General features: G+C 43.5%; 1 protein-coding gene across 2 annotated transcripts in view; it reads left to right on the forward strand.

The window, feature by feature from the left end:
- AKAP12 (A-kinase anchoring protein 12) overlaps nucleotides 1-27231 on the forward strand; it is a 101367-nt gene that overhangs the window by 66163 nt on the left and 7973 nt on the right. The window contains exon 1 of one of the 2 annotated variants that reach the window (XM_081251152.1): nucleotides 10132-10234. The exons of the other annotated variant lie outside the window; for it this stretch is intronic. Within the exon in view, the coding sequence (XP_081107278.1) occupies nucleotides 10207-10234 (28 nt within the window). The 5' untranslated portion in view covers nucleotides 10132-10206. Of the gene's footprint in view, nucleotides 1-10131; nucleotides 10235-27231 lie in introns of those variants that run through there. 2 annotated transcript variants of the gene reach the window in all.

The following is a 27231-nucleotide window of genomic DNA, read 5'->3' on the forward strand; positions in this document are numbered from 1 at the left end:
CTCCGGACGCGCAGGCTCAGTGGCCATGGCTCACGGGCCCAGCCGCTCCGCGGCATGTGGGATCTTCTTGGACCGGGGCACGAACCCACGTCCCCTGCATCGGCAGGTGGACTCCCAACCACTGTGCCACCAGGGAAGCCCTTGTCACTATATTTTTAATTTCTAAGAACTGATTTTTTTGTTCTAAACATTCATTCCTTTTTTTTTTTTTTGGACTGTGCTGAATGGCTTGCGGAATCTTAGTTCCCCGACTGGGGAGATTGAACCGGGGCCCTCAGCAGTGAAAGCTGGGAGTCCTAACCACTGGACCGCCAGGGAATTCCCATGACCTTGGAGTTTATGCAATAAATTTTGGTGAGCAGGACTGTGTTTTCTGGAGGGATTAGAAGTAAATTCTGTCATCCAGAATTTACTTTTTGTCTAGGCAGTGAGTTCTACCTTAACTTTAAAAAAAGATATACTTTTGGGCTTCCCTGGTGGCGCAGTGGTTGAGAGTCCGCCTGCCGATGCAGCGGACACGGGTTCGTGCCCCGGGCCTGGAAGATCCCACATGCCGCGGAGTGGCTGGGCCCGTGAGCCATGGCCGCTGAGCCTGCGCGTCTGGAGCCTGTGCTCTGCAACGGGAGAGGCCACACAGTGAGAGGCCCGTGTACTGCAAAAAAAAAAAAAAAAAAAAAAGATATACTTTTAAAGATCACACTCTAGATTTATAGAAAAGTTGTCTTTACAAGTAAATTTTAATTCATGTGACTACAGGTTAAATAAATTTATTACTCCTGCAAGTGTAAATTTTTGCTTTGTAATTATTTTTGAAGCCAGTCTAAATATACTAGCTGACCTTTTAAGTAAAAAAAAAAAAAGTCTTTTTAAGCACTTTATCATTGTGTATGATTACAGTAAAAGTTGTTGGGAAAATAACAGATTCGAATATATTAACTCAAATTAAGAGATAATGAAAGAGACAGATGTACCAATTAAATCTATCGATGGCAATTTAATTCCTTGCCGCTTAGAGACCAGCAGGAACTCATGTGTAGACAAACCAAGTTAGGTTTATTTAGCCTGCTGCACCAAGGGAGGATTATAGGCATGGGTGACTCAGTAATGGAGTAATGTTGGAGGTGGGAGGACTTTATTATAGGATTTGGGCTTATGCTGGATGATTCTGAGAAAACAAAGGAGTCATCTCTAGATTGGATGCTGAAGTAAGGGCAGTTCTGTGATTGGATAGCTTGGTTGTTTCTGTCCAGGAGGCAAGGAGATGGAAGCAGGGCTAGAATTGTCATTGCAGGGGACTTCCCTGGCGTTCCAGTGGTTAAGACTCCACGCTTCCAATGCAGGTGGTGCAGGTTGCACCCCTGGTCAGGGAACTAAGATCCCACATGAATTGTTATTGGGAAATGAGTTAGCATAAAGGAGGGATGTTCAGTTATTTTTGTAGTTTTAGAAGTTGTGCTCTGGCCATATGTGGCTGTTGAGCCCTTGGAATGTGGCTGATCCTATTTGAGATGTGTTCTACATGTGAAATAGTACAAAAAAGGAATGTAAAATATTTCCCTAATAATTTTTCTTATTGAGTACCTATTGATGTAACCGGACATACTGGGTTTGATAAAATATATTAAAATTAACCTCAAGTGTTTATTTTTATTCTTTTTAATGTGACTACCGGAAAATTTAAAGTCTGAATTCCCTGGCAGTCCAGTGGTTAGGACTTGGCGCTTTCACTGCCGGGGAGGCAACTAAGATCCTGCAAGTCATGCTGGGCGCCCAAAAAAAGAAAGAAAATTTAAAGTCTTGCATGTGGCTTGCTGACGGGCTCACATCACAATTCAGATGGGCAACTGTGGAATGTCAGTGGGTCTTGGGTAGGTAATTATCATTATGTCTTCCCAGTGTGAACCTTCAGCTGGCCCCTCGCTCTCACTCCTATTGAGAAAGACTTCAGGCAAATCAAAGATTGTCTCATTCTCTTCTGAAAAATCGAGAGGGAGCCTCAGGTTAATTACTTTTAGTGGAAGATGATGCTTCTCTTATTAGGATGCATTTCTGAGAAATTGATGATAAAGGGTATTCTTGCTTTTTATAGAAGTATTTTTCAAAGGACTTTTTAAAATGAGGCTTAACTATATTTAAAGCAGTATTTCTCAACCTTCTTTTCATTACTGCTGCCCTGTCCCACTGAGTCTTTTCAGACATTTTTTTCCCTAACGGTCCTCGCCCCTCGCCTAAAATTTTAATAGAAGAGATATACTGTATATCAGTTTATGTGATATCTATATCTATCTAAATATGTATGTATGTATATATATACATACACACACACACACACACACACATATATATATATAAAATCTGTGCTTCATATATAAAGAGTAAGATGAACCATGAACTAATTTTTACCCCATGGGGGAATGTATAGTTTAAAGTAAGCACAATAGCTAACGTTTATTATGCTTTTATTTATTTATTTATTTATTTATTTATTTTAATTTATTTATTTATTTATGGCTGTGTTGGGTCTTTGTTTCTGTGCGAGGGCTTTCTCTAGTTGTGGCAAGTGGGGGCCACTCTTCATCGCGGTGCGCGGGCCTCTATCGCGGCCTCTCTTGTTGCGGAGCACAGGCTCCAGATGCACAGGCTCAGTAATTGTGGCTCACGGGCCTAGTTGCTCCGCGGCCTGTGGGATCTTCCCAGACCAGGGCTCGAACCCGTGTCCCCTGCATTAGCAGGCAGATTCTCAACCACTGCACCACCAGGGAAGCCCTATTATGCTTTTAGAATACACTCAGTAGTGCTGAGGCTAACCTTTATTTACACCTCAGAATAACATTAGCATGGGTGGTGTATTTATTCTCCCGTCAGTTGAAGCCCAGAGCCCAGAGATTTAAAAGAATATTTTACCCTGGCCACATTGCTATCAGAAGAACCAGAACTACAACTAGTTTTTCAACACTTTGGAATCTTCTTTAGACTAAACCAAAGATGAGAGTTCAGAGTCCTAAGAGGAATAGAAGAGTTGAACACAAGGCACTCAGGAAAGAATTTGAAATCTATGCAGATACTTGACCAAATTTGGTAGTGAAATACCTTTTTGCTTATTTCCTAATTTTTAAAAGATCACACTTTGACTTTAATCTGCTTGCTAATTTATATATTCCACGATTGGGAGTTGATCATGGTTTAGACTGCCTTGCATTTTTAATGGAAAATCGGAGGTATTGCTCTAAGGTTCAAAGTCCGGCAGTGCTGGACCACCCCGTGCAACCCCAAGCTGGATGTCAAATGTGCCTGCATTCTAACCGTGAAAGTAACAGAGGTTGTTGTAGAAGATGTGTAAAATGTAGGAAAAAATCAGGGCAGAAATTGCCCATAATTCCACTTGGCTTGGTTGGCTTTTGTTGGTCTTCTTTCTGGGCTCTTTTTTTCCTCACCCTCACTTATGTGCAGATATATATGCATTTGAGAAAGCAAAGCTAAGATTATATTGAATATATAGTTTATATACTGAACAAAGAGGTGTGTGGCTTTCTAAATCAATGTAAGCATTTCTCCTTGTCATTAACTGCTTCAAACATGTTGTTTTGCCAGATAGTCCACTGAAGAGTTAAATGTACTATTTTCCTAGTATTGGGACCCTTAGGTTCTTTAAATATTATATGTCCCAAGCAGTTAAATTTTCATACATAAATCTATACTTTCATTTGGTATAGCTAATAAAAGCAGAACTGCCAAAGCAAAAAATATAAAAACAAGTGAACTCAGTAAGAGGAGAAATAAACTTATTCTGCGTCATTTTTATTACTTGGATTGAGTTTTTAAATAATTTTCCCCTTGACTGGTTTTTTTTCCTTTTTTCTTTTTTTTGGATAAATTATCTTGTTAAGTGACTTTTAAATCCCCCTTAGCTTTTCTATTGTATTACAATAGTCCCTTTGAGGAGCTAGTCTTCAGATTATTTGTCTTGAGGATTTTGAATCAAAATAACCATGTCTACACAAACATGTCCAACTCAACTGGACCGTAAAATCCAATTAGCTGGTATTTGTCTGTGTTCATAGCAGAGCAGCAGAGACTTGAAAATACACTGAGCCCAGGAGAACCTGCCCAGTGCATTTAATTCAGTGTATATATTCATCTTCTTCATGGTTATTAGTTTGCAGCAGCTTCTAACTCAACCTACGATTATCTCTGAAGCATTTTAAAGGAGTAACAGTGCATAGATGCTCCTTTAGATCTCACCTGCCCTTTCCAACCAGAGGAAAAGTGACCTCGCTGGGTTTGGGTTTATCTTCCTCCGAGTGTAAAACGGGGGTGAAAAGAAAACGGAAGGATAGGGTGATGGATGGGGGCTGGATTTGGCGTGAGTCCAAGTCAACAGTTCCCGATGATGCTCAATTTTGGGTTAAATACTCACGCCTCCTTAGAAGAAGTTAATGAACATAGTGTCAGTGCTGATCCTGGTGTCTTGGTCCTTGTCTTTACTGCAGCGTTTGGTCCACTAGTCCAGCCTCCCCTGACTGCGAGGCTTCCTCAGCTCTCATCCTGAGTCACCAGTCTGTGAGTTGTGTCCGATGTTTCCACTATTTCCATCTCCTAATCCTCTGCACTCTGGGCTTCTGATGCCATTTTCTCCTTGATGGCCGCTAACCTCTGTCCGTTCTCAGATCCCTTCTTCAGATTCCTCTTCCTCAGGGTTCCAGACCTTTGACTTCACCTGCCTCATACCATTCCGATGATCTCAGAGATGCACGTGGCTGCTGCTGCCTTCTTTCATCCAACAGTGGGTGATGTAACTTTTGACTCCTTCCTCTCCTTGGTCACCACGGTTTCCATCAATTTTATTTCTAGAGCATCTTCCTCCTTGTCATTACTGCCTGGTTACTTTTTCTAAATCACAGTTCAAAGTTTGTGCCACCAGCTCTGCTCTAAAACCTCCAGTGGTTCCCTGCAGCCTCCAGAACTCATACAAAATTCTTTTTTTTCTTAAAAAAACAGCTTTAATGAAATATTCACATACCATGCAATTGATCCATTTAAAGTATAATGTCTGGGACTTCCCTGGTGGCACGTGGTTAAGAATCCGCCTGCCAATGCAGGGGACAGGGGTTCGAGCCCTGGTCCGGGACGATCCCACATGGCGCGGAGCAGCTAAGCCCGTGTGCCACAACTACTGAGCCTGCAAGCCACAACTATTGAGCCCACATGTCACAACTACTGACGCCTGCACACCTAGAGCCCGTGCTTCACAACAAGAGAAGCCACCACAATGAGAAGCCTGTGCACCGCATCGAAGAGTAACCCTCACTCGCCGCAACTAGAAAAAGCCTGCATGCAGCAATGAAGACCCAATGCAGCCAAAAAAAAAAAAAAAAAAAAGTATACATGTCAGTGGTTTTTAGTATATTCACAGAATTGTACCACCATCACCACAATCAATTTTAGCACATTTTCATTTCCTCGTAAAGAACCCCCTTACCTGTTAGCAGTCTTTCCAACTCTTTGGTTCTGAGTAACCACTAGTCCACTTTATGTCTTTATAGATTTGCCTGTTCCTAATGGAATTAAATAATATGACACTGTGTGCTCTTTTGTGACTAGCTTCTTTCACTTAGCAATATTTTTTCAGTGGTTCTCCATGTTATAACATGTACAAATAGTTCATTTCTTTTTGTTACTGAATAATGTTCCATTGGAAAGATAAACCAGATTTTATTCTTCCATGCATTAGCTGACGGATGGGTCATCTTCCATGATTAGTTGATGGGTTGCTTCTACTTTTATGCCTGCTATAAATAATGCTGCTGCCAATATTCTTGTACAAGTTTTTGTGTGGACATAGGTTTTCACTTTTCTTGGGTATATATCTAGGAGTAGAATTGCTGGGTCATACGGTAAATCTATGTTTAACATTTTGAGGAATTGCCAGACTGTTTTCCAAAGCAGCTGCACCTTTTACATTCCCACTACCAACGTATGAGGGTCCAGTTTCTCCTTTCTTTGTTATATTATCTGTCTTTTTGATTACAGCCTTCCTAGTGAGTGTGAATTGATATCTCATTGTGGGGTTTGATTTGCATTTCCCTAATGGCTCACGATGTGGAGCATCTTTTCACTTGCTCATCAGTCATTTGTGTTACCTACCTTAGAGGAACATCAACTCAGATCCTTCATCCTTTCTTTTTTTTGGCCACGCCGCACAGCTTGTGGGATCTTAATTCCCTGACCAGGGATTGAACCCGGGCCACGGCAGTGAAAGCACTGAGTCCTAACCACTGGACCACTGAGGAATTCCTGATCCATTATTTAATTGGGTTATTTGTTACAAAGTTCTTAAGATGTCATTCAAAGCCCTTCATGATCTGGCCTTCAGTGTAATCTTTCTTGTCTCATTTCCAGTTATCACCTCTGTCCCCCCCTTCTCCTGGTCTCCCCAAGTAGACTCTGAGCCTGTAGCTATAAAGAACTCACTTATATTCCCTAAATGTCGTGTTCCGTCATGCCTTTCCGCATGGTCTTCCCTCTGTGGGACTGCCTTCCTCTGGGCCTCAGGTAGGGCTATCCCCTCACATCCCCCATCCTTTTAGAGGCTAGCAGAGATGTTACCTGCGGTGGGTTAAACTGGAGCGTGCCTACTTCTTCCTTTGGGTGTGTCTACCACCCAAGACTGAGCTCCCCGAGGTCAAGGACAGTATCCAATTGTATCCCTAGGGGCTTAGCATAATTAACATGGAGCAAGAACTTGGTAAATATTTGTTGAATGAACCATGAAGTTTTGGGAAAACACGTTTTTTGTCATCCACCCATTGATGATATTGGTAAACATTTTCCCATCATTTTTGCTTTGGGTGATGACGTCTTCCTCTAAAAATTCTGATGTAACAAAAACAAGCAAATAGGGAATGAAAGTAGTAAGCCAAAGAAAGTTGCCTGCATTGTACCACTGACCTCAAGTCTGATCTTTACTCCAGCTTTTAGCCTGATTGATGACCTTTCTTTGTAAATCCAAGACACACAGCGGCTTATCAGGCAGCCGTGCCACATGGCCTGTCCTTGATTACTCTTCAAGGTGGATGGAGGTCAAAGGAGGACTGTCTGCTAAGGGAGGCAACAGCTTGCCACGTGATCCCTTGCTCGGCCTCCTGGTTTAAACCACCACTCCAAGAATATCAAACGGGCTGTGTCACTGTCTTCACCAATGTCTTGAAAAGAAACAGAAAGTTTACGCACCAAAGCTGAATAACGATACATTTACCTTTTTAAATGCTGTTGTTGCTTAATTTTATTTTTTATTTATTTATTTTTGGCTGCGTTGGGTCTTCGTTTCTGCACACGGGCTTTCTCGAGTTGCAGCGAGCGGGGACTACTCTTCATTGTGGCAAGCGGGGGCTACTCTTCATTGCGGTGCGCGGGCTTCTCACTGCAGTGGCTTCTCTTGTTGCAGAGCATGGGCTCTAGGTGTGCGGGCTTCAGTAGTTGTAGCTCACAGGGTCTGGGTATGCAGGCTCAGTCGTTGTGGCGCACGGGCTTAGTTGCTCCGCGGCACGTGTGATCTTCCGGGACCAGGGCTCGAACCCATGTCCCCTGCATCGGCAGGCAGATTCTTAACCACTGCGCCACCAGGGAAGCCCTGGACCTTGCATTTGTAACTAGTGATGTTTCTTCCATTCACCTCAGGCGAACAGCTGATGCCTGTCCTATTGTTAGAATTTGGACTTTTTAGAAAGGAAAGGAGCTGGTGGCACAGCCAAGCAAGGTGAGAATCAACAGATGCACCCAGAACTTGAATATGTGTATTTCAGGCGGCATCGGATGATAGCCATCTGTGATCCCCAACTGCTGATGCTGAGAAATGATGCAGAGCTGGGAGGTCAGATCCCGGAGGTAGCCCAGGCCGATACACACGCTTGGGAAGGCTGTAGACCACTCATTTAATGTAGAGTGGTCTACATTAAATGCAGCCTTCAGGGTCGGCTTTATCCATGATTTGCACAGCTAGGACTCTCGAGGGTTGGGGGTGGGGTGGCGGCAGAGAGGAGCGTGGAGCTGCCCGGACCCCTTAACTCTATGGACTGCACAGGGACCATTAGCATCAGCAACGTTTCACACACACCAGACCCTCACTGTAATTGAAGCAATTTGTGAACCAAAGTGAAGGCTCTGCTAGGGAAGATAAAGGTTAGGAAACTGCTAAGTGGCTCACTCTGGGAATCAGCTCCCAGGCCTCAGGACAAGGCGCATCACTCCCTGTTCCCACTTGGACGTATGGCCAGGCAGGGTGTTCGCCGGAACATGAGGGAAATCCAATCTATGGAGGCTGAACTGATTTCTGTAACAAGGTCTGTTTGCCAGGAACGGTGCCGCCTTAACCTTGCTCGGTGTAGGCCTGATAGGGTGCGTAGCGCCCCCTGGTGGCCAGAGGGAGCAACTACGTGCCATGCCAGCCAACACGTCTGTCCTCATTAGCATTTTCTTTTCTTTTTCCTTTTTTTAAAATTCTTGGCCGCGTTGGGTCTTCATTGCTGCACGCGGGCCTTTTCTAGTTGCAGCAAGTGGGGACTATTCTTCGTTGCGGTGCACAGGCTTCTCATTGCGGTGGCTTCTCTTGTTGCGGAGCATGGGCTCTAGGCCCACGGGCTTCAGTAGTTGTGGCACGTGGGAGTAGTGTGGCTCGCGGGCTCTAGAGTGCAGGCTCAGTAGTTGTTGCGCACGGGCTTAGTTGCTCCACAGCATGGGGGGGTCTTCCCGGACCAGGGCTTGAACCCGTGTCCCCTGCATTGGCAGGCGGATTACTAACCACTGCGCCACCAGGGAAGCACTTTTTAGCCTTTCTAGATAATTCTGTTCCCCTCTCCCCTCCTCTTTCCTGTGCCCACTCTGGTCCACTCCAAGCCCCCCACCTTCCTCCCTGCCCCCGAGCAATGATGAACAAAATTTTCACTGCCTGAAGAAAAAAAGCAATAGTAAACCTTTCTTTTGTTTACTTAGGGGGAGAGCCTGTGCTAATGGGGTCAGACAGGCAAGGCATGAAGAGATAAAGAGAAAAAGGATGAAAAAAGAAACAAATCCAGGAGGGCCTAAATGGAAATAGTGTGTCAAAATCGTAAGAACCCCCCCAACTTATCACTTATCCTGTGCCTTTATATAGAACAAATCTGAAGTTTCAGTGCAAAAAATATTTTACAAATTTAGGACTGCTTGAAAATTTCTGAACTTTAAATGTCAGCTCTCACTGATTGTCATGCTGTGTGCCTGTATGTTAGAGATGCCGTAGTGTCTCTAAATTGGAATACGGCGTAGTTTGATCTGAAAGTTTAACTAACTTCTACCATGGCTTGGAGGGGGGCGGGGAGGGGCGGGGAACCGACGTAATGCTCATGTATTTGGACTTTGAAAAAGGTGCCTGGACCAAGTGTTGAAGACACATGTTCGCCTTGTAACAGCCCTTCTCAGAGAGTTCAGGAAACAGGACAGCTGAGGGTTGCCAACCCCAGATCAGTGCAGAGTGTGTGCCTGTGTGAGAAGCAGGTGGTGAAAATATAAAAAGCTATAGGTACTAAAAAGGAAACAGCATTTTTGCACCTCATCAGCCTCTAAACAAGCATAAGTGTACGGAACACAGTCTTTTTTTTTTTTTAATGGCAGTGGGATTTAATATCTGTGTGGTTATTTCCTTTAAGTAAGATTAAGAGCTAAGAGACAGAATTAAATCGGTGCCAGGAATGAAGTAACCGTTTAGATAAAATGCCGCTGACTCTGGTCTTATTCACCCCAGCAACTCGGAAACCCTCCCTGGGTCTCTCTGCAGAGCCTTACTGACCATGAACAGAGGCCAGCTACAGGGAGGGCTCCTTTCCTTTAAAACGAAACACATGACTGGAGAGCGCCGAGCCCAGTCCCGGAGCGCAGGGAGGGTGGGCCAGCCCCGGGCCCCCAGCCCGCCGGCCCGGATGAGGGGGTGAGTCCTCGCATAATTAGCCAGGGAAATGCAGCCTCAGTCCGCTTCTGGCTGCAGCTCCGCAGGCACCTCTGGCTCTCCCTGATCTTCCGAGGGTGGCCTGGCGCTTCGTTCTTGCGGATCACAGCGTAGACTGTCGGGGGGTGGGGGTGGGGGGCGGGGCAACGGCAAGACCCCGTGCGGCCCCAGCCAACCGCCCGAAGAGGCCGAGGGCGGCCGCTCTCCCCGCTCGGAGTGCGCCGTCCAAGATGCTGATCGGGATCATCACCAACACAGGTAAGGCGGAAGCCGGGTCAGCTGTGTCCTGCCTCCGGGGCAGGTGGAGGAACCTGCATTTGGACACGGGCGGGTCGGGGGCCGCAGGGCAGCGGCTGGACATCCTGATGGGCGTTTAACGCTCTCACTGTGCTGACTTTTTGATCAGAAGATCATTTTTTTGGCTCAGCAGGCACCAAGCAAACCCAACGTTTTCTTTTTGCCTCTGCAGGAATCTTCCTGACCCGGGCCCGGGGAGACCTGGAATGCATTTTGTGAGGGGTTGCACCTTTTCCTCTGGTGGAGGGGAACGACAGCCCCACCCCAACAGATGCATGTTAGATTGGGGTGAATTTGAAAAGAGGTTGTGAAAGCCTAATTCCTTGCTATAGTCATTAAAAAAAGGTAAATTCCTGTTGTTGAGAAATTGCAGTATTTGACATTTTGACCTGTTTATTAAGAACTGGCAATGAAGGTACACTTGGCCATTTAGGGGATGAAAATGTTAGCTCTGGTTTGTGTGGCAGGTTTTTTTTTTTTTTTTAGGCGGGGGGAAGTAGAAAGGGATAGCTTTATTGCTTTGGCCGGCGAAAGGGGACACATCAGGTCTTGCCTTGAAAAACTGTGTCCCAACCCGGGACAGAATTTGATGAGGAGCTTTATAAGGATACTTCAGGGGCGGGGCTGCTGACAAGATGAGAGTGTGCGCGGGGTCTCAGGTGGTTGGTCTCCTAATCTTGAGGAGCTTCTCTGGTTCCTTCAGTCTGGCCTCAGATGGTTTCTTGGCTGCTCTGATTAGCAGCTGTTCAAATGCACCCTTTGGAACTCAGGGAAGGTCCTGGAGGCTGCAGTCTTGCCTGGTTTCAGGGCTTAATGAAGCTCAGATTCTTGATGCCTCATCGCAGAAAGAATTCAGTGAGAGACAAGGTGATAGGTAAGAAGTGGATTTATTTAGAGAGAAACACGCTCCACAGGACAGAGTGTGGCCCATCTCAGAAGGTGAGAAAGGCCTGTGTGGTGGTTCTCTTAAAGCCATAGTTACTGTAAAATTGGTGACTAACAGGCAACAGTGTTTGGGCAGTGAATAATAAAAATGTATGTTTCTTGAGCTTCCCTCGTGGCACAGAGGTTGAGAGTCCGCCTGCCGATGCAGGGGACATGGGTGCGTGCCCCGGTCCGGGAAGATCCCACATGCCACGGAGCGGCTGGGCCCGTGAGCCATGGCTGCTGAGCCTGTGCGTCCAGAGCCTGTGCTCCACAACAGGAGAGGCCACAACAGTGAGAGGCCCGCGTACCAAAAAAAAAAAAAAAAAAAAAAGGATTTTTCTTAAGCTTGCTTTCTAGAAATCTGGCTGTTGAGTGTGAATGATAATATTTAATACCTACCTCTAGCAAATAAGTTACAGACATCAAACTTGTGGAACGTACTCAGAGCCCCTCTTGCTTGTCATTTGATCTTCTCACACTGATGTACTGTCGCCTGGAATCCTTAGGAACCTGCCTGTTTTCTCCTCCTTTCTGCCTTTGCCCCCATCAGAATTAAGCTCCATTTGCTAATATAGGTTTATAAGAGCAGCTCTTCTCTAAATATTTGAGATCTTTGTTCTCCAAATACATGTTTTCTTAAAAGGGCAGTATAGAATTTCTAGGACTTAAAATTTTTCTCCTTATCTCTCACTTCCTATAGATGAGCTTGTTTACTTTGAAATTTCCTTAAAATTCCTTCCCCAAGTTAACTCAACTTGCCTTTCTACCCTGTACCTAGCGTGAAAATTTACATGATACCTAGAAAGTATTATTAGACTAAACAAAACTTAAAAATTAAAAACACAAAATTCATTTTTTTCCCAGATCATTAATTTTTCTATGAATGAGATATATAAATGCTCAGCCCTGAGATAGCCTGCCTGGGAGTGTGGTTTGTGCGATGTCACAGCTTGGGGTGGGGCTTCTATGGTCATGACTTTTTCTGGGTGCTTTTTGTGTACAGTATGATCTTTATTATATTCACTATTTGATGAGTTTAGCACATGCTCAGTTTCCTATGGGAAAGGAAGGTGGTCCTTTTTAAGCAGAAGTTGAGTTAACAAACTTGGGATACTTGGGGGCTTTAAAAAATTGGTTCAGATAATCCTAATGGGATGCTCAATGAATGGAAACAGTTGCAAGGGCTGTCTAATTTTTAAGGCAGCTTTAAATAATTGGATCAATTGCTTTCTGAGCTTTATTACAATGTTGATATGAAGGATGTGGCAAAATATTGTGTTTTTTCCTGGTAAAAAGAAAGTGTGCAGAAAATCTCAAACTCCAAAAAGTTTACAGCAAATAAACATTTCATAATGGAAGAAGTAAAAATTAAAAAGGAGTTTCAACCATCTTTTTTTTTTTCCCTCGGCAAGTTATTCTGATGAGGAAGATTTATAATCAATAGTCTTTAAATAACTGGTCAGAATCTTGAAAAGCAATGAAGGCTTTTAAAACTGGCATTCAGGATTAATTGAATAGCAAAGGTTTTTTTGTAACTTTGGGATTGCTCATTTAAATAATGTAGGAGAGGGACTTCCTGACAGTTCAGTGGTTAAGACCCCGCACTGCCAATGCAGGGGGCCTGGGTTCCATCCCTTAGATCCAGAGTAGCGTAAATAAATAAATAAAAATATTTTTAAAATAAATAAATAAATAATATAGGAGAAAGTTATTCTCAGCTGCTTTAGTAGGACTGCCTTATGTGAGAATGTGTTTCAGTTTCACAATTAATAGGAAGGGAGCAGGATTGATGACATTTTTGTAGAACTGCTTAGGAATGAGTTTTCATTTTGTAAAGCAGGGGAAAGCTGTCACCTAATACTGACCATTATTCTCCCCTCCTCAGACCCTGTGCGCACAACCCCCTGGAGTGAATACAGCAGACCTTCAAGTAGGAGATGATTTATTATGCACATCACATTCTGTTGCCTTTCCTGAAGTCTTTCCCTCACATCATGTTAGCAGTAGCTTAGTTTAAAAACTAGAAAGTAAGTAATTGGACACGATGATGAAAGAGGTATCCCTTCCCCACCCATGTATCAGTGGCATGCCAGCAAAAAAACACCACCTTTTTGAATTAGGAAAATATCTTTCCTGTTTTCCCTAACTCACACACAGTATTGAGACAAAATATAGAGTTATCATGAGGAATTAGGACAACAGTATTCTTTATCTCTAAAGTAAACTGGGAAGAAAGAATCCTCCAATATCCACAAAAGTTCTAGATGATTGATAATGCACTTCTTTATGCAAATCACTTTACAAGATTAAAAAAATCCCCCCCACATGGCTGCTTCTCTCTGCCGTGCAGGCAGACTAGTTATCAAGGGATTTGTGAAACCTGAAATTAATACCCTCACAACTCTGGCCCAGTAACTGCCGTGTACCGAGTGCCCACTCTAAGGTGGCCATTATCATGATTTCCCACAAAAATCCTGCAAAAAGTGGTTTTTTAACCCCCTTTTTCACATGAAAACTAAGTTTCTCTTGGTGTTCCACAGCTACTAAGAATCACAGCTGTAGAGTAGCTTGTAAAGGACCTCTTTCTTGTTGTGTAACGGATGCTGATATTGATTTCGTGGTGCCCACATTTTTACATGCCTGCCCAGGTGTATAAGGGACCATGGGACGTCACTATCAAGGCCAGGGCCAATGATGAGCATCACCTGTATGCTCCTGTGTGGGGTTTTGCTTCTCTGAGTTTCAACCCCAGTTACACATCTCCCCTTGGAGGTTTCGTGGTTGATCAGCATTAGAATGAGAATAGTTGGTTGGGTATGTAAGATATAGAGATGGATTTAGAATGTGGAGAATTCCTGGAAAAATTTCAGGGCAATGCTGCAAATCACGGGGGAAAGTTAACCAGTTCCAGATGTCACAGCAAGCAGCCCCAATTTGCGTGGGGAACGGAGAGCATGGGTTATATTAAATGGAAAAAAAAATCAATGTTATAGCTGTTTACAATATTGCACTTTTTATCTGACAAATATATCTGTTTGGATAAAAACATTAACATTTTGTAATCTATAATGTGACATATTCCTTAAAAGTTTTTTTTTCTTTTAAACCTCTAAAGTAAAAGAAAACAAGTCATACTTTTATCTCTTAATCGCTGAGTATTTGGAAGGGTGAGAAAAGAATGCTGATCTTGCAGCTTTTGGACCCACAAATGGTTGTTGCATTTTGTGGAGCTTGGGAGCAGGGTGTCTGCACGGGAAGCAGGGTTCAGTACAGGACCTTTAACCTCTTGTGATCATGGACCCTTTGGGCCTTGGGAGGTGGAGGATTATGAAATTGTTCACAGGGAAAATGTATATTTGCCCATACTCATAGATCTCTTGTGCTTGATTTTATAAATTGGGATTGACTGGACATTTATCTGCAGATAAGCATAGTTTAGTAGACCATAACACCGAAAAAGGAAAAGCTTTGACAATTCTCTTCCAAAGTGGAATTTCTGTCCATGAAATGCTTTCAAGTTTTGGTTTCTTTCGACATTACTGAAGATATAACTATTCGTATATTTTCACATTTATTTGACTTCATTAATGTTCTGTAGGTTTTTTCAGCCTTGGAAGGGCTTGTTAAGCTGTTCAAAATATTAAACAACTCATAGGTTATTACTATTACAGATATGCTATAAGTTTTCCTATTACGTAGTACCTGAGGATAGTTTATACTTTTAAAAGTAAAAATATAGGGGCAGAAAGTATGTACTACCAGCTGTCACTTTTCTTCTCCGTTTCACTTTCCACCCTTTTTTCTTTAAGGAGACCTTTTGGGACTTCCCTGGCAGTCCAGTGGTTAAGACTCCGCACTTCCACTGCCGGGGGGGCCAGGGTTCAATCCCTGGTTGGGGAACTAAGATCCCACAAGCGGCGTAGTGTGGCTAAAAAAAGAAAAGAAAAGGAGACCTTTCATTTGTCTTAGAAAAACAGAAAGACAAACAGAAAGCTTATTCAAAGTCTTTGCTAAAACTTCAGAAGCTACACCATCGCTTCACCCATCACTCGCCTTTATCTTTTCTGCATCTCTAAAGCTGTATGTCCATGCTAAAGAGGCTCCTTCTGGGGCATATGCAGAAAATTAAGTGAGTGAAAGCACTTCCTATGTCATTTTTAAATCATCTTTTTCTTTTCCAAGTAATGTTTCCAACATAGTAACGCTCACTCACAAAGGCATATGACTAGAATCTCCTCCCAGAAAAAGGGACTAGAAATATTTGGTTTCTATGTTGATGTTTATTTACGAAGCAAGACTTAACGATGTTGATGCCACTAACAGTTATAGTGGAAAACCATGTTGACACAAATCACGTGTCCAGGTGAGACTACGTTTAGGGTGCTGCAGATGAGTGTGGGGATCCTTGCAAGAACTGTAGTATTTTCTCGCCCTTTGGAGTGTCTGTGGGGCGGGGAGAGGACCAGTGACGAGCAGGACTGCATGAAGATGAAGCATTTGCTGGTTCCACCCCCTAGAGCTTTCCCAGTTGACACATTGACCGACTCCCTTTCCCAACCTTTTGGCCATCTTGGATGCCTGGGGAGAATGTGGAGTTTCTAGGTAAACCGCAGCATCACTGAGTATGGGAGCACTGTGTTTGGACTTTATGGGTATTTGAGAAACTTGCAGGATGAATAGCAGCGTTCTGCAAAATGGCTGGATAATTCAAAGCCCCGCATGAGGGATAATTATACATTGTATCAGAAAGGCCCACCCTAAACCAGTTATTTTGTGGAAGGGCTTTTTGGATGCCAAGAAAGTGCATCCCCAAATCAGTGATGCTTAGGTGATCAAGCTTTTTGATTTTCCTCTTCCTATCCATTGGACAAATCTAAGGCAGACAGCAATTCCATAGGGAGCTGATGTGTCAGAGTAGAGCAGAGGAGGTTTTGAAGTCATTTAAAAGTAAATGTGGGCTTCCCTGGTGGCGCAGTGGTTGAGAGTCTGCCTGCCAATTCAGGGGGCACGGGTTCGTGCCCCGGTCCGGGAAGGTCCCACATGCCACGGAGCAGCTGGGCCCATGAGCCATGGCCGCTGAGCCTGCACGTCCGGAGCCTGTGCTCCACAACGGGAGAGGCCACAACAGTGAGAGGCCCGCGTACCGCAAAAAAAAAAAAAAAAAAAAAAAGTAAATGTATTAATGAAGTGCTTGTAAGTGTGGTTGTGAGTAGGTTCTGCTATGCTAAGTCCAAACAGGTGAACACTGGACTATCTTCCCTGAAAGCCGTCTCCACCATTATTATCTGCTTCCTGTCACTCACCTGCTTCTTCCACTCCCAACAGCTGAACCTGCTGGTGTGGTCCGCTCCTCCCTGCCACCCCACATTTTTTGGCTGTTCTTTTTTCTTTTTCTTTTTTTTTTGATAAGTTGATTATAATTTCGTGGATTGTAAGCTGCATTGTTACATTTTTACACTGATATTTATTTATTTAGCTGTTCTTTTATGCATTTAACAGCCTCCTTGTTTGCTCACCAAGCTAAGATCTTTTTTTTTTTTTTTTTTTGCGGTACGCAGGCCTCTCACTGTTGTGGCCTCTCCCGTTGAGGAGCACAGGCTCCGGACGCGCAGGCTCAGCGGCCATGGCTCAGGGGCCCAGCCGCTCCGCGGCATGTGGGATCTTCCCGGACCGGGGCACGAACCCGCGTCCCCTGCACCGGCAGGTGGACTCTCAACCACTGCGCCACCAGGAAAGCCCCAAGCTAAGATCTTTGAACTCACCTAGAATCTGCATGCAGACAGCTCATAGAAACACCTTTAAAGAGCTCTCTGCTAACCACAAACTGGAACATGGGTGGGAGGGATGATGGTCTGGGAGTCTCTGCCTTCAGCCGGAACCTGGGAAATGTGGGGTGATTTTGCTGTACTGTGTACAGTTGGGCTGGGAAAGCAGGGTAAGGGGAGGAAGGGAGTTCCAGACAGGAAGTAGGGCTCATCTACGTGTGACCTTAACTTGGTCCAAAATCGGGGAAAAGGATCTAGATCTGGGTGCAAATAAAGAAGAAGAGAGCAGATAGGGAGCTAACTCAGATGCCCATTTTCCCCCTTGCAGTGTTTATGCTGGGAGTCGAAGAGATAAAAACAGGTGCGATGTGACTTTACAGAACTTGAAAGAGCACCTAAACTTTATGTATTGATGGGTTTCTGCAGCGTCTTGTGGTGCTGAAGGTCTAGGAGTGTCTCAAGGCTGCCAGGTCTGGAGAGCTGAAGGCTGCTCAAGACTGCCCTCTTCTGTTCAAACACTCCTTCCCGGGTTTGGACAGTGACTTTATACATGTGAGTGTGATAATGAAAAATTGGACCAACATAAATTGTCTAAAAACAAGGGGACATAAAAAGAAATTATGCAACCAGTATGTCATAGTTTTGAAGACTATTAGATAATTTATCCAGAAGGAAGTACAGATATTAATAGCCGTTATCATTGGACATAGTCTTTATGGATGTTATTCCCAATTTTCTGTATTTTTAAATCTTCTACAATTCATATAGATCACCGTTGGAATTGGTAAAACGTAATTAAAAGGAAGTATTTCTGTTCTGAGGAAAACAGTGAAGCAAAAAAAAAAAAAAAAGCCTTTCTAATGGCTTTTGTTTTATTTTTATTCTAGACTGCCTGCTGATGTTTTACCCTCCTAACTAGCCTTTGCTAGTAGTGGAGGGGACCTATGTTATAGGTGAGGGCACTAAGAACTGAAACTTCAAGAGATGTGCCCAAGGGCCCAGTGCTAGTAGGTGGTGCAGCTGAAATTTAAACACCAGTCTGTCTCTAGCACTTCTGGTCTTTAATCTTCTTCCTTTCTACCTGAATTCTGTCTCTTCTTTGAGGGGTAGGGGAAGAGTTTTTCTGTTATTTAATTCATTGATAAAAATTTGTTTTATGGTATATAATGTGAGGCAAAGAGCCACTAAAATCAGGTAGGGTGAATCATTACCCTCTCCATTTTTGTTGTTCTCTATATTTTCATTAGTCATCTGTACTTGTTCATTCTTCTGATTGATTGTTTAAAACAATAACTTCAAACTTAGAGGAAGTAGCAAAAATAAAAATGGTACAGGGCACATCATGTACTCTTCACCTAGATTCATTTCTTAACACTTGCCTCATTTGCTTCATTATTTACTCTCTTGCTCTATGTTGGAAAACAAAACAAAATAAAAAACCAACATACAGGTTCCTGTTATGTCTTATGTAGGCATGAGATGTGGAGCTTTCTGAATCATCTGAGGAAAGGTTATGTACATCATGGTCCTTCACTCTTAGATGCTTCAGTGTGTATTTCCTAAGAATAGAGATATTTCCTTTCGTAATCATAGTACCATTATCAATGTCAGATATTTACATTATCACAATACTTATTTTATAATCTACCATTCCTTTTTCAATCTTGTCAGTTATCTAATAAGGTCCTTTTTATCATTCTCCCCTTGCATTGCAAGATCCATCCTCAGGTCAGGTATTACGTCATAATCTGTTTAGCCTCTTTTAATCTGGAACATCTGTATAACCTTTGTCTTTTAGATATTGTCATGTTCAGAGCATATAGTTCTCTTCCCATTTCTACCACACTCCTTATTTTGTGTTTGTTTTCCCCTAATTGAATTTAGGTTGTGCATTCTTAGCCGCAGATGACATTGTTTCCTTCTCAAGGTATTGTACACAATGTCCATCTGTCCCTCATAGGTTGATGTTGAGCTGTTGTCCGATTTTACCACCCTTTCGACTATTAGGCATGTAAGTATCCAGCCCAACTCCCCCCCTCCCCCATTTAGCACCCATTGATTCTTTGTTATTTATTTATTTATTTACGGCTGAGTTGGGTCTTCGTGGCTGCATGCGGACTTTCCCTAGTTGCGGCGAGCGGGGGCTACTCTTTGTTGCAGTGCAGTGGCTTCTCTTGTTGCAGAGCAAGGCTCTAGGGCTCGTGGGCTTCAGGAGTTGCGGCACGTGGGCTCAGTAGTTGTGGCGCACGGGCTTAGTTGCTCCGTGGCATGTGGGATCTTCCCGGACCAGGGATCGAACCCGTGTCCCCTGCATTGGCAGGCGGATTCTTAACCACTGCACCACCAGGGAAGTCCAGCACCCATTGATTCTTGCTTTTATCCAGTCTTTACCTTGACAAAGTGACAAAATGATGGTCAGGTGATGTTACAACATTTAAAAAAAATTTTTTATTGAAGTAGAGTTGATGTACAATATACGTTACAGGTGTACTCAGGTGATCTTTTGAATCATTATCTTTGAGTGGGCACGTAGGATATATATGTTCTTTCTTTTTTTAAAGCATGACAGTAACCATGAGAAAACCGCTTTTTACACTGAAATAGAATTTGAATTGCTGTCCACATCAGACATACAGCAATTTTTCTCTTAAGTGTAGGTGTTGACATGTCTAAATAATTTTTCTTGTCATAAGTGGCATTTACAAATTGTAAAGTTACGATGTTTGGAGAATAAGAATTTTAGGGCTTCCCTGGTGGCGCAGTGGTTGAGAATCTGCCTGCCAAGGCAGGGGACACGGGTTCGAGCCCTGGTCTGGGAAGATCCCACAGGCCGCGGAGCAATTAGGCCCGTGAGCCACACTACTGGAGCTCGTCTGGAGCCTGTGCTCCGCAACTCGAGAGGCCCACGCACCGCGATGAAGAGCGGCCCCCGCTTGCTGCAACTAGAGAAAGCCCTCGCACAGAAAGGAAGACCCAACACAGCCCCAAAAATAAATGAACGTAATCGTCTTTAAAAAAAAAAAGAATTTTAATGCTTTGAGAGTACATGCAGTTTATTTTTCTTTTAAAAAGACAAACTTTGTGTTTACCATTTTGTAACAAATAGGCTTTATTTCTGAGAGCAGTTTTAGGGTCGCAGCAAGGAAGAGTGGAAAGCATAGTTCCTATATACCCCCCAACCCCACACATGCCCTCTAGCCTCTCCCACTGTCAGCGTCCCACACCGGAGCCGTACACTTGTTACCATCCATGAGCCTACACTGACATCATTATCACTCAAAGTCCATAGTTTACATTGGTGTGGGTTCATTTACATTGGTTCACTCTTGGTGGTGTACACATTCTGTGGGTTGGAACAAATGTATAAGGACATGTATCTAGAGTATCATGCAGAGTATTTCACCGTCCTAAACCGTCCTCTCAGCTCTGCCTGTTCATCCCTCCCACCTCCCTACCCCCGTAACACTGATCTTTTTATTGTCTCCACAGTTTTGCTTTTTCCAGAATGCCGTGGAGTTGCAGTTGTACAGTATGTAGCCTTTTCAGTTTGGCTTCTTTCGCTTAGTAATATGCACTTGTTAAAGGCTCCTCCATGTCATCATGATTTGCTAGCTTGTCTTTAGTGCTGAATAATATTTTATTGCCTGGATATACCATCGTTTATTTATCCATTCACCTATGAAGAACATCTGGGTTGCTTCCGAGTTTTTGCAATTGTGAGTAAAGCTGCTATAAACCTCCATGTGTGGGTTCTTGTGTGGACATGTTTTCAACTCATACCAAATGTGGTTATGAGTAAATACCAAGAATATTTAGGGAAAAACCAAGGAGCGTAATTGCTGGATCAGATGGTAAGAGTGTGTTTGGTTTTGCAAGAAACTGCCCCACTGTCTTCCCAAGTGGCTATACCGTTTTGCATTTCCCACATACAGCCATGTTTGAAGTCAGTTTATTCCCCTGTAAACCAGCTGGGGGGACCAGGTGACCTCTGCTTTCCAGCTCTAAGGCTCTGTGATTGGAAATGATAGCTTCGTAATGGGAACCCAGTTCTTATTCTAATACTTAGGAAATTAAAGTACTTACAAACAAACCCACCCAGGCACAGGTGCCAGCCATGCCCTGGGCCACTGATAGGCCTTGCGGGTTTTGGATCAACTACTCGATGGAATGTTGTGCGGGTAAGAGAGGCGGTACAGGAACGCTGCGGCAGTGAGGTTTGGCGGTCTTTGGCCAGGGAGGTTTGGCTGGTTTCCCGCATCTAGTGTGCTTCGCCTGGAAGAGGGGCCCCTGGGGGTGATGCTCAGGGCCTCCTGGCTTTCCCTTGCAGACGAGGTGGCTGCGCCCTCTCTGACGTGCGCGACTCTCCCAGGGGCGTCTCCATGCAGCGATGGGGCAGCCGGCAAAGGAAGGCTGGGGCCTCCGGGGCCTCTGTCGGATTGCCCCTGCCGGCCAGCGGCGCGCGCCAGGCCCTGGTGGAGTATCCTCTGCTGTGAGTAGCGCGCGCCCCCCAGCGGCGGTTAGCCCCGGGGCCTGGCGGGCCAGATCGCCGGGAGCTCCCCCTGAAGTGTCAGTTAGCTGGGTGTGTGGGTTTCCATCCTTCCTCTTTTCCCTTGCTTTCATCAAGCTGCCGGCTCAGGAGCGCGCAGGGGTGGGGGGGTGTTAGGGAGGGACACCACAGGACACCATGCCCAGGGCTGCAGAGCCACCCTCTGGGCTCCACAGGGTTCGCTGAGGCCCGCGGAGCATGTGCCCGGACCCTGCACTCTCCGAGCCAGCACCTCGCCCGGAGACTGAAAAACAGAACCGCAGCGCAAGGGAGGCCCTAGGATGCACGTTGCTTCTTGCCGGAAAGAGGCACATCCGGGAAGACAATGACCGAGAAGGAGGGGGGTGAGGATGGGGATAGAGATTGTGCGGGCTGGGGTCACCTGGGAAAGTCTTTGCCCGGCAGGCGGGCGAGGTAGAAAACGATACAGGCCTCGAAAAATCACAAGGATTTAGCCAAGACCAGAAAGCCGCCCCCCCGCCCCCCATCCCGGAGAGCCCAGAGGCAGGCGAGCAAAATGGGAGATGCAGAACCGGACGGAGCAGGCCTTGCTACTTGGGCTGCAGCACGCCGAGCGCCTGGCCCAGTCATAGGAAACAAGGCTGGAAAAAAAGGATCTAAGTTTCACTACCTGCGGGTTCCCAGCTGAGTGGGTAGCCACGTGGTCGCACGTGGTTTGAGGCAGGTTACAGACCTCTAAAGTGCAAGTGTGCGATCAAAGTTGGCTTATTTTTATTGCAGTATAGTTGATATACAATGTTGTGTTAGTTTCAGGTATACAGCAAAGTGAATCAGTTATACATATGCATATATCTGATAAAAAAAATTTTTTTAAGTTGGCTTATATGTTAGAATGTAATTTAGACAGCCTTGGCTGCCAGGTTAGTAGTGTAGAAGACACTCCCCTAGATCCTGGAGCCTTTAGGGATGTTTGGCAGCTAGCTTCATGGTGTGATCAAAGGGGTATTTTAGGAAACAGGGCCTCTCTGTAAGGTCTGTACAGGTCTAGCTGGTACAGAAGGCAAGTGGAAATCAGGGCTGAGTTGGGTTTATCCAGCCTTGTGCACAAAGCACAAAGGTGCCATCTGGGCCAGCGGGGGCCTTGCCCAGTCTGGAAGATTGTTCTGACAATAGTAGCTCCTAGGATTACTTAGGTAAAAAGAGACTGCAGACCAGTTGACCAGTTAGGATTTTAAATTTTCCTGTGATCTTAAATACTTTTCTTTTTTAATGGGTTCAGCCATATAACACTCTAAAGAGAACATCTGAATATTGCTAAGCTATAAGGAACCATCAACAGTTGTTTTGTAATACCAGTTAGCAGGTGTTCAGCTTTGTTTCCCGAGTTTTGACTGTAAGCATTCCAGTCATCCCAGAGTTTTATAAAAGGTGTTTCAAATTGAAACACGGATTTAGGAGCATGGAGGGGAAATGGGGGAAATGGTGTGTATATAACACCTACTTTCTCCTACTATGTTAGCAAAACGTCTCTGCATTTTCTAATGGTTTCTAGAGAGGTTAGTTAATGAGTGTTTTTACCTCCTGCTTGCTGGCAGGAAATTTAATTTTTATATGTGTGCATTACTAGTAAATTTATAGTAGAATAGAGTTTATTATTTATTGGGCTTTGATTTTTTTCCTCTAGTGTTTTTCCAATGATATCATCCATCTTTAAAAAAAAGAAGGTCACATCTCTTGTGTTGCATTAGAAGTGTTTGCAGGAAGTTCTCTGATGAGTATGCTTTTATAATTGGGAAAATTTGTAAAGTAGTTCATCAAAATGCACTTAACTTCAAGAAATCCTTAGACTTAACTGTGTAAACTGGATTATAATAGGAACAAATGGAAACTTACAGCCTATTTTTTTTCACACACACTGTATTTTATTTTTACAAGAAATAAATAAACAGCATATTCTTATTTCAGAAGATTATACATACTTTTAAAAAAATAATGGGGAGAGAGTGTTCCCAGAAGGAAAGGAATGTCAGGGTTGGATACTCTGGACAGCCTATCACATATGTCTGAATTTTTCTTTCTCTTGGGATATTTGCTTCAGTATTTAACGTGGGTTGTAATTTTTCCTTTATTATTTTTTTAAATAAATTTATTTAGTTTTGGCTGCATTGGGTCTTTTTTTAAAATTAATTTATTTTTGGCTGCATTGGGTCTTCGTTGCTGGGCACGGGATTTCTCTTGTTGTGGCGAGCGGGGGCTACTCTTCTTTGCAGTGCGTGGGCTTCTCATTGTAGGGGCTTTTCATGTGGCAGAGCATGGGCTCTAGCCACGCAGGTTTCAGTAGTTGTGGCATGCACGCTCAGTAGTTGTGGTGCACGGGCTTAGTTGCTCCGCGGCATGTGGGGTCTTCCCGGACCAGGGATCGAACCCATGTCCCCTGCATTGGTAGGCAAATTCTTAACCACTGCACCACCAGGGAAGTCCTCCTTTATTGTTTATAAAGTCTAAAGTTGGTCACAAATATGTATTTCAAAGTGATTTTTTTTATCACCTGGGGAGCTTCTCCCCCCAAATTTATTTATTTATGAAAAATTTTAAGATATGAAAAGTTGAAAGAAAAGTGATTAGACGTATATTTATCTAGATTGAATAATTAATGTTTTACCATACTTGCCTTCTCACATATCTCTTCAACTATCCATCCTTGTATCTGTTCATGAGTCCGTCTTACTTCTCTTTTATGCATTTCAAAGTAAGCTGCAGGCATCAGTATGCTTCACCGCTAAACACTTCAGCATGCGTGTTATTAACTAGAGTTCAGTGTTTGGTTCTCAAATTGATTTTTTTAAAAAAGAAAAGGAAAAAGTTCCCTTTAAGAAGCGTACTTGAAAGTAATCAAGTTGGTTTTTCTTCAAACCTTCTTTATCTAAAATGTTCAGTTTGGGGGCCTTCCCTGCTGGCGCAGTGGTTAAGAATCTGCCTGCCAGTGCGGGAGACATAGGTTCCAGCCTTAGTCCGGGAAGAGCCCACATGCTGCGGAGCAACTAAAGCCTGTGCACCACAACTACTCAGCCTGCATTCTAGAGCCGGCAAGCCACAACCACTGAAGCCCATGTGCCACAACTACTGAATCCCATGCTCCTAGAGCGTGTGCTCCACAACAAGAGAAGCCACTGCAATGAGAAGACCGTGTACCGCAATGAAGAGTAGCCCCCACTCACCGCAACTAGAGAAAGCCCACGGGCAGCAACGAAGACCCAACGCAGCCAAAAATAAATAAATTAATTAATTAAAAAAAAAATGTTCAGTTCGGGGAGTTCCCTCATTGCCTAGTGGTTAGGAGTCCGAGCGTTCTCTGGCATGGCCTGGGTTCAATCCCTGGTCGGGGAACTGAGATCCTGCAAGCCTTGTGGCGAGGCCAAAAAAAAAAAAAAATGTTCAGTTCGGTTTTATTATTATTATTTTTTAATGCTACCTTAGATGCTGATATCAGTTAGAAAAAAATGAAAATTGGCTGAAGCTCTCAAAACTCTTACAGAGACAACTACGCACTGTCACCAAAGCCGAGGCCCTGCCCAGCCCTGTAAGTACGTGGGTAGCGTTAGAGCACCTCCTCAGTATCCTTCCTTCCTCTCTGCAGAAGAGGAGACCCAGATGGTCACAGGTTTTATCTGTGATTATCCATAAGTCTGGTAACGTTAGAAAAGAAAAAGCAAGGGGAAAAGGACTTTAGGTTGATTTCTAGCACAGTACAAGGCATGTTCAAACGGCTCTGCACACGGGCTCTGGTCTTCACTTGGGTGGTACTTTGGACAGTGTTTCAGCGAACTTTCTAGGCTTCACTTTCAAAATGAAACCCAATAAATAGTAAAGTGGAAATTTGTAGACATAGGTTTGTAATGTTTCACATAAAGTATAAAATTATTTTCTTGGAGAAATAAGATGATATAAATTAAAGGAATTAATGGATTTGGATATGCATATGGTTTCTGTATTTCCACGTAGTTCTGTATTTCAAATACTTATTGCCACGTTCTAAGCACTGGTATTGGAACTGGTTATAATTATTAAGCTTCATTTTGTGCAGTAGGCATTAAGTATGTTGTTCCAACATTATTGGGACCTTTTTGTGCATCAGTTTTAATTGACCTTTTTGTTTATTACAGAAAGCAATACTAAATAGAAAATGAGAAAATTCAGATAAGCAAAACTAAACTATATCACATCCCCATCCTCCAGAAGTCGTGTGTGAGGGGTGTGTGTGTGTGTGTGTGTGTGTGTGTGTGAGAGAGAGAGACAGAGACAGAGACAGAGACAGAGACAGAGACAGTGATGCTCTGCATTTTCAAGGCTGAACGGCTGTTTGCTGGGGCCTAGAGAGAGAGGGAGAGAGAGAGAGAGTTTTTAAACCAAAATGAGGTCGTAGTACATACACTGTTTGGTAACCTGCTTTTCTTCAGTCAAAATTTCTACCCTTTCATTTTGGTAAGAATTCATCTCCTCTAATCTGACATCGAGTATCCCAAGTAGACCCAAAACTGTCATTAAGCTGGCTTGCCCTAACAAATATCCAACCCAGGACCATGCCTGGTGTCTCTGGTTGTTATGTTTCTTAAATTTTTAAATTTAGCACAGAATCCCACCCTTTATTAAATCACATTGACTTGCTTCTTTAACCCCCAACAAGTTTTAAAATTCAAACCTAAATTATAAAGCAGAAACTAACACACCATTGTAAGGCAATTATACTGCAATGAAGATGTTAAAAAAAACAAAAAAAATTCAAACCTAAAGAAAAATACAATAAACACCCATATACACTTGACTTTATTCACCATTCACTGATATTTTACCACATTTTCTTTCTCCTCTACCCGCACCCCCTCATTCTCTCCCCTTAAACTATTTGAAAGTTACTTGCAGACAATCCATTTGTGTTTGTTTGATTTTTGTCCTTTGAGACATTTATATTTCAGGCCAGGCTTCCATGTGGGCTGTTGTCTGACTGTTTCCACACGATTCAATTCTGTTAAACATTTTGTCAGGAGTACTGTGTAGATGATTTATTGGCCTTCTCAGTGCCTCACACCACGAAGCATGATGACAGTTTTGTCCCATTATTGGAGATGTTAATTCTGATCGCTTGGTTAAGGTGGTGCCTGGCAGGTTTCTCCATTATAAAGGAAGTTGTTGCTTTTGAAACGAAGTAATCTGTGTGTTGATACTCTAAAACTGTAAGTGTGCTGGAAACCTTTCACCCAAAAGTTTTAGCATCTCTTGATTCTTGACTGAATGAGTTATTAGAATGGTGTTAGTAAACGTGGTTTTTCTAAGTCTACTGATAAACAGCCAACTAGGTTTTACCAAATAAGGCAACCGCTTAAGCTACAGCCAGTCAATTGCCTTGCTTTGCTTCCAAGTCTCATCTATTAAAAACTTTCCCCCTAATTCCTGTCTTTTTAGAATTTGTTTCTGAATAGCTGATTTTTAATAGTGATATGACTAGTTCCAAATGCCTTCAGTCAGGCCCACATTCAAAAGAGTAACCTCATTGGCCATGAAACAGTGTTGCATTTATTTTATATAATGAGAAATTATTTTTATTTTTCTAAGCAACTGAAAAAGTTCAGTTCAGTTGACCCTACAGTTGAAGCGAATTAAAACATGGCTTTCTCCTCTCCAAATTAACTGCAAGCGAAAATCCACTTATATTATTTCCTTTAAGTTAATTGTTTGATGAATGATACAAATACGTGTTTAGA

Source organism: Mesoplodon bidens, assembly GCF_964165515.1.
Source record: "Mesoplodon bidens genome assembly, chromosome: 12".
Taxonomy (NCBI): Eukaryota; Metazoa; Chordata; class Mammalia; order Artiodactyla; family Ziphiidae; genus Mesoplodon; species Mesoplodon bidens.